This window comes from Octopus bimaculoides, chromosome 19 (assembly GCF_001194135.2).
Source record: "Octopus bimaculoides isolate UCB-OBI-ISO-001 chromosome 19, ASM119413v2, whole genome shotgun sequence".
NCBI lineage: Eukaryota > Metazoa > Mollusca > Cephalopoda > Octopoda > Octopodidae > Octopus > Octopus bimaculoides.
Window position 1 is genome coordinate 47,900,261 of NC_068999.1, and position 8,465 is coordinate 47,908,725.

The 8,465-nt window shown below is 33.4% G+C and overlaps 1 protein-coding gene across 7 annotated transcripts in view; it reads left to right on the top strand.

Moving 5' to 3' along the window:
* Window positions 1–8,465, top strand: part of LOC106877025 (ras-related protein Rab-27A) — a 31,167-nt gene that overhangs the window by 11,385 nt on the left and 11,317 nt on the right. For 5 of the 7 annotated variants that reach the window (XM_014925805.2, XM_052974866.1, XM_014925807.2 and 2 more), the window contains one exon: window positions 6,694–6,748. The exons of the other annotated variants lie outside the window; for them this stretch is intronic. In XM_014925805.2, coding sequence (XP_014781291.1) covers window positions 6,730–6,748 — 19 coding nt within the window. In that variant the 5' untranslated portion in view covers window positions 6,694–6,729. The remainder of the gene's footprint in view (window positions 1–6,693; window positions 6,749–8,465) is intronic. 7 annotated transcript variants of the gene reach the window in all.

Genomic DNA, 8,465 nt, shown 5'->3' on the forward strand with positions numbered 1-8,465 from the left:
ATATATATATATATATATATATATATATATATATATATAAATATCTTCTTTTGTCTATCATATGTTACAGTTATTTGACTGTGGCCTTGCTGGGGCATTGCCCTTATGGATTCATATATCTTTGTAGTTTCAGCCTGTTTGCTTTTTATGGATGAATGCTTGCAGGCTGAAACTTCAGAATCTCTGTCGTCCCTTGTTCTTCTGGATGTATGATAAATATTTACTCTTGCGTTTAAAGTTAAATTGCTTTTATTGTTATTCGACATTAAAACAAATCTGTGTGTGTGTGTGTATGAGAAGCTTCCACACAGTTGTGTCAGCCAGATTCATTCTGAAGGGATTGGTCTATCCAGGGCTATATTAGAAGGCATTTGCCCAAGGTACTGTGCATTGGGATTGAACCTAAAGCTACACAATTGCGAAGTAAGCTTCTGAACCACACACCCATGCCTGTGTATGTAGAAACCATGTCAAAGTAGACATTAGAGCATGATGCAGTCCTTAGCCCTATCATAACCTGTCAGACTGTGCAGCTTATGCCAGCATGGATGAATAAATGGATGTTGAATGATAATTTTATAACATGTTTGGTACTTTCATGCAATCTCCAGGCTCTGCCCACATGGCATAAGAAGTTATAACAAGACGATAGAATAAGAGAAAATGTGAAAGAAGGTGAGAAGAAAGTAGATGTAAAAGGTGAAAGGCTGTAAACACCAGGAAAGGAAAAGGAAACAAGAAAAATGGTGGAGAATTAGAGTAATGTCCCTTTTAACCATTAAGTCATAAGGCTAAATGGACAGGGGCCTAGAGTTTGTGATACAGCTGCTCAATCCAGAGAGGATGATATTTTCCAATTCGCCAACAGGAACTTATCCATATGTTGAGGTCTGCTGAAAATTTCAGATCTGGAATTTAGCAGTGTGCTGTGCTCTTTCAGCTATGCATAGTTTACATTGTTTTGATCCCTTGACATATGGTGTGAACTTTTCAACTATTTTCACTTGATTGTGTGTAGTGTGGCATTAGACTTCAAACACCATATGTGGCTAACCAACTTAGTGGTTTCCTTACGGCAAAAGGACAAAAGCAAAGCCATATATATATATATATATATATATATATATATATATATAGTATAATAAGGGTGAAAACCTCATAATATGCATATAAGAGGTTTTATGTCATCATTTGACAAGAACATGATATCCTACATTGGAGTTTATTCCTGGGCAAAATACTCATGTGGAACTCCTCTTTACATAAGATTCATCCACCTTGATAAAGTGCCTGTATATGGCTGTTACTGAATAGCACTCAACTGTATAATTATTATAAAGAATGTTTTATAATGGGTTTTGAATATAAACTCAGCAACTTAAAGCTAGAATGTGGCATAGAAACAAATGTCACCTACTATTAAAAGCCTGTTATCCTCCATCTTCTTGTTATAGTATCCTCATATATATATATATCATCATCATCATCATCATCATACACACACACACACATACATACATACACAAGTGTGTGTGTGTGTATTAATGCACATAGCAGCACACACACACACACACACACACAGATATAACAGTGGTTCCCTCTCGTAATATATATATTTGCATATATTTACACACTCATATACACACATAATGATTTCCTGAGAATTGGGGTTGTTTAATCTTCAGATCTTTTTTTTACTATTATTTTATTTATTTATTTTCTTATTCTGATTATATCCTTTCGAAAATGCATAGTTCTCTTCTTATCATATTGTTTTCATCTGTTCACTGAATCGAAGCAATTCAATTGTGCCTGCTTGTTTGTTGTGGACTGTCACAGTTGAAGTAGTTTGAAGAATTACTTAGTTTTATGACATTGATGAGATATTCTCATTGAAAGTTAAAAACAACCAAAGGATCTCTATATCATATTTTGTATCAGAGAAGGATTTGGCTTCAATAATTTGTTTTTGTTTTAATGGCGTTTCTATTTGTTTCTGTGCAGAATGCAGAACTATGAGGACAAATGAATTTATAGCTTTCTGTTTCTGCCTTTTATAACTCAAATAATTCTCATTTGTGATGCCATTTTATTATGCTTCAGATTTCTGCCATGCCCTATACCTTTCTTTCTATTTGCCACATGTTATTTCATCAAGCTCTTCCTTCCTTGCAAACTATATCACATATCCTAGGCGCAGGAGTGGCTGTGTGGTAAGTAGCTTGCTTACCAACCACATGGTTCCGGGTTCAGTCCCACTATGTGGCACCTTGGGCAAGTGTCTTCTACTATAGCCTTGGGCTGACCAAAACCTTGTGAGTGGATTTGGTAGACGGAAACTGAAAGAAGCCCGTCGTATATATGTATATATATGTATATATATATATATGTGTGTGTGTATATGTATGTGTGTCTGTGTAGCAATGTTAATTGCACTATATATGTTAGCAATACTCTAGAGTGGGTTACATTTGTTCTTTGCTGACTGTTAACAAAATAATTGCAACTAAGTTATATTCTGGTTCTGAACAGAAATTCCTTATCTTTAGAATGTGGTTTTGACAATATTGTGTGTGCATGTGCATGTGTGTGTGTGTGTATGTGTACGTGCACATATGTATGTGTGGGTGTGTGGTCTCCATGACAAATTATCAGAGAAAATGTAATTGTAAATTTATGATATATAATAGAATTTGTATCTGGTAACTATATTGTGTATAATTACATTTGTGATGCTGTTGTTATTCATTGAAAACCAATCTTTTATAATTTCCTAATATGATAATGAGCGTAGTGTTTTTATATATTTGTGTGTGTATATATATATATATATATATATATATATATATATATATATATATATATCCAGAATCATGCTGGACACAGAGGAGGAGAGAAAATAGTAATTCAGTGAAGGAGAAGTAGTGAGAGTAATAGCCCTGACTGAGAGGGAATGAGAGAAAGTAATAGCAGTGAGAAAAAGGAAAGGGTGATAGATGAATAAGGAAAGAAGGAAGGAAGGGGTGAAAAAAATCAGCATTTCAACTCTGTATGAGTATATGTGTGTGCACGTACAAGGGAAGTATGCGAATGTATGTGTGATTAACATGTACCTTATTTATATATAAAATACTACAATTAGCCCTTATTATTGACAGCACTTGGTCAGTTAGTGATATCATAATTACTTAAAGGATTTGTACATGATACATTAAATAAATTGGTTCAATATGTAGTTATTTAGATATAATTTAATAAATACAGGTTTATATAAATGTATCATTTATAGTCAGATTTTGGTCCTTGAACCTGTTCTGCATGTTTCCTTGGTATGTGTGTTACTTGCATTTTTGTCCTGTTGAAAGTGACTATGTTAGCACATCTCTATGAATGGATGCATTTGAGGTGTCTGTTTTAAGGAGGTAATGTTTTACTGACTAAGGGAGGTGTCCAGGTTAGATCTATGGAATGTTAAGGGGTGAAGAGTAGCATTATCTGCATGTGAATAAGAGCAAGGAAGTCATTAATATACACATGGAAAAGTATTGGCGTCATAATTGAACTTAGGGGATTGCTAACATTGTGTGTGTGTGAGAAACAGAGAGAGAGAGAGAGAGTAGTTTGTATATTGTGCAATACAGTGGTCTAACAGGAAACTTATATCTGAGGAGTTGGTAGCTATACAGAGCACATATGTGAGCAACTTACTAGTTCTCATGAAAGATACAATAGAAGGTTTTCATGATAACAAAGTGTTTGATATAGAAGAGCAAGCCTCTTGTAGATCTAGTTCTACAGAAACTGGAGAGAAACAGAGAGAGATTCAAGCTCTGCTGAAAGAGGAGGTCATCTACAATCATCTTCGCCATCTTTGAAATTTAAGAATTAAGGAGAGCAGGTTTGTTGCCTGCTTAATTATTTCAGATTGTTCCAAAGTGAAGTACATACACTGACAAAATGAGTTGACACAGAACTAGCAGAGTTCCAATGCTCTAAGCACTGGAATGTTTGGGAGGCATGGATTGTCGTGTCATAGGAATGTTAAAAAGTTTTATTTTGATTAGGCAGTATTAAGACAATAAAGTGAATAAAGACTGAGTTTGGAAGTGAAACGTACTTGAAGAGTTGGTGTGATGGTAAGGACATAGGTTGGTGAAGATGCTAACTGATGCTGATAGTTCAACATGGTATATGATCTGGCCTCTGTGAAAATAATATCGGTATAGAAGTGCAATTTCAAATAAAAAAATTTGTTGTTTGTGACCCAAAACCATCCTCGATTGAGTAGACTTTCACTTGTAGTTAGTCCATCAAATGATTAGGTATATAATCTAAAAACAACACAGCACCCATGACTTTCAGAAACACTCATCAACTCACTACCTCATGTCCACCAACTCATTGTATATTTGTGTTACTGCTTATATTATCATTACAATGATTTTAATTTTGAGCTAGATAGCCATGTATCACCAATCCAGCCCATACATATTTGTTCCTCTAACCAGCCTTACCAAGCTCTAGCCTGGAATCTATGCTAAACATCATAAATTCTATCTTCCCAGAACTGTAATTCTCCAACATTTCCAGCCCACATTTTCCTTACAAATAATGACTTCAAACTAAAGATTATTAGATTAACTTTATCTGTTTCAGATGGCCTGTAAGGTTTATGAGTACTTCCTCTGTCTAAATAAAAATAATAATAATAATAATAATAATAATAATAATGATAATAATAATAATGATATTAATAAAATAATCTACTGTTATAGTTTCAAATAACAGGTGAGTATTTAAAAGTAAACGTAAATATTTGGTAAATTAGGTCCTCAGTCCAATTCTAATATCCAGTGTCAGCCATTTTCTCATTTAACGACACTGAAGCATCCCATCTAATTGTGAATCAAGTTTGAAAAGTGGTGTCTTTCAGCTTGCTTGAAATTTTTTCAGCTCCTAGCTATGTATGGTTATGTTTTTATGAGCATTCAAGGTAGTAGGGTTAGGGTTTAAGCTGAATTTAGAGCCATATTTGAGGTTTAATATTTCAAGGTGTAAGACAGTGAGTTGGGAGAATCATTAGCATGCCAGGCAAAATGCTTAGCAACATTTCATCTGTCTTTACATTCAGAGTTCAAATTCTGCTGAGGTCAACTTTGCCTTTCACCACCTCAGAGTCAATAAAATAAGTACCAGTTGAGCACTAAAATTGCAGGAGTGTGACATTTTCAACCTTTGAAACTTTGTACATGCAACCTGCTCTAAGAATAAATTACAAAATAATGAATGACTATAGATGTCCCAATTGTTATCCAGATGATTCTAAACATTTTTTTTTTAAATTTCAAAATGTGAGAATTGGTAGGATTTTGGCACTCTGGAGACAGTTTCGAGAAATTAAGCTATTCACATTTTGAAAAAAGACACAAATATCTATTATTCTACCAAAATTTAGACATTGAAAATATTTAAATCTGGAATTATCGATCATTGAAGAGTGACCTAAAGCTTAAATTCACCATGTTTAACCCCTCCAAGAAATCTAATGTGGCACCATTTGTTTTTTACTTTTTCTAAAAAGATTTTCTGTGAAAAAATTTCAAAAGAACATAGATTTTCTGATAAAAAGGGTTTCAGCTCTTTAACACAAAGTCATTTGCCTCTAAAATAGGTAATAAACTGACCCTAAAATCCAGGTACATAATTACATGGAAAACTTTGTACAGAGTAGCTTTGTGCAGAAATGAGTGAAAATCCAATGTTGGATGCTTTAAAAGGCCACTCTTCAATGATTAATAATTCCAGATCTAAATTTGGGTGATGCACTTGACATCTGTGTCTTTTTCAGAATGTAATTGATTTAATCACCAGAAACTTTTCCACAGGTGCCAAAATCCAAAAAATCTCACAATTTGAAATTTTTTTTTCTCATTGTTAGTATCATCTGTAAAATAATCGATGCATGTACAATATTTCATTATTATTTATTTGTAATGTATTCCTGGAGTAAGTCTCATGTACAAAGTTTTAAAGATTGAAAATGTCCCAATCCTGAGATACTAGACATTAAATATGGTTCCAAGTTTAGCTTAAATCCTCAAATTTGGCTCAGCCCCCAACTCTGAATGCCCTTAAAATCAGAACCATACATAGTTAAGAGCTAAAGTTTTCAGGATTGAATAGGTATAAGAACTACTTCACTTATGAAGAATTTCAGGCAGTTTCAAAGACACCACCTTTTAAGCTTGGTTCACAATTAGGCGGAACCCCCCACTTATAAAACCAAAGACTGGGTTGGGTGGGTACTGCCCCCACTTATAAAACCAAAGACTAGGCCGGGTGGGTACTCAGCATTAAGAAATGAATATTACCAAATTTTTATCGTTTGTTTAAACCATAAAATTCTGCACTATGCATTAAATATTTTTCATTTTAAGAGCCATCACACATGGAAGTACCATTTTTCCATGCTTTCTCACAATATATTAACTTTCTAAACTCTGCTTAATTAGCTGCACCTAAATTAATTCTCTCTAGGCATAAATAAATAGTCTGCTTGGCAAATTGAAATTCTTCCAAATTCTACAAATTTCGCATTAGCTTGTGTTTTGAAACTGGCCATCTCATCATATAAATAAAAAAAAATTGTGGTTAACAAACTAATGAATTAGTTGTTTTTTTTTATGATTTCAGGCTTTGCAATAGAAGAAACAATCCCCACTGGCTCTAATGATGACAAAGATGAAAAGTTGAGTAGTTTGTTGTTTTTTTTTTTTAATATTTAGTTGAACTAAATCAGTGTCACTAAATAGGTAATAGCTGCAAATTAGTTGAAAATTCTGAAAAGGGCAAGAGAGGCATATTTTTCTTTTATTCCATAAATGGGAGAAAAATTGAAATATATTAAGTTTCTCGGGCAGAATTATATATATATATATATATATATATATATGTAAAGTATGTATAAAACGTATATATTGTGTATATAAGTGTACATAAATATTGAACTATGAGAATGAGTGCTCAACACCACATTCGTGGAATAAAGATTCTTTATTTCTGTATTAAGGCTTAATCCAAATATAGAAGTGTGTGTGTTTGTGTGTATGTTTGTGTGTGTATATATGTATATGTATATACATGTATATATGTATGTATATATATGTATATATATGTTTATATGTGTGTATATATATGTATATATGTATATACATGTGTGTATATATATATATGTATATATATACATATGTATATGCATGTATATGTATATGTATATATATATATTTATATATATGCATATGTGTATATATTTATATATATGTATATGTGTGTGTATGTATATGTGTGTATGTATATATGTATATGTGTGTATGTGTATATATATGTGTGCGTGATGTGTTTATATATATATACATTTATGTATATATATATGTATCTATATATATATATATATATATATATATATATTTATATATGTATGTGGTTGGCATTTGGAAGAGCATCCAGCTGTAAAAACCTTGCCAAAACTGACCTTCCCTGTGCTTGTGCCACGCAAAAAGCACTAAGTCCACACTCTGCTGAGTGGTTGGTGTTAGGAAGGGCATCCAGCCATAAAAATCCTGCCCAAACAGTTACAGAAGCTGCCTGGCCAGCTCTTGTCAAACCCATCCCATCCATGCCAGCATGGAAGACGGACGTCAAAAGATGATGATGGCAGTGCTCCAGCATGGCCACAGTCAGGTGACTGAAACAAGTAAAAGAGAATATATAGAATCATTCCTGTTCTACATCTGCTTTTCCATACAGGTATGGACTTGAGGTAGTATTTTACAATTAGGTACCTTTCCTGCTGCCATCACTTATCTGTTCCTCAATGAAAGAATTTTTTTTGTTTTACCTGTCCTTGAAAGTACAGAGCTTCAAGATATATTGATTACAGCAAATATAAGCATGACATTGCTGTTTTCTGCAAATGGTGTCATATAAAGACATGAAACATTAGCATTTATATGCGCACACATACACACACACACACACACGTATACATACATACGCACACGCGCGCACGCACACACACACACATACATACACACATACACAACAGACTTCAGTATAGTTTTTGTGTACTAATTTTACTCACAAGGCATTGGATGGCATGAAGTTACAGGACAGCAAATATAAATAAGTGGGAACCATTGACACACCCTCACATTTTTAGTCTCTTTTTTATCTTTTATGTCTTTCAGTCATTGGACTGCCGCCATGCCAGATCACTGCCTTAAATAACGTCTGCCAAACAAACCGTTGCTAGTTCTTATTCCTAAAGTCTGATACTTATTCTATCAGTCTCTTTTGCTGACCTGTTAAATTACAGAGCTGTAAACAAACCAACACTAGTTGTCAAGAGGTGACCACACACACGTGTATATATATATATATATATATATATATATATATATATATAT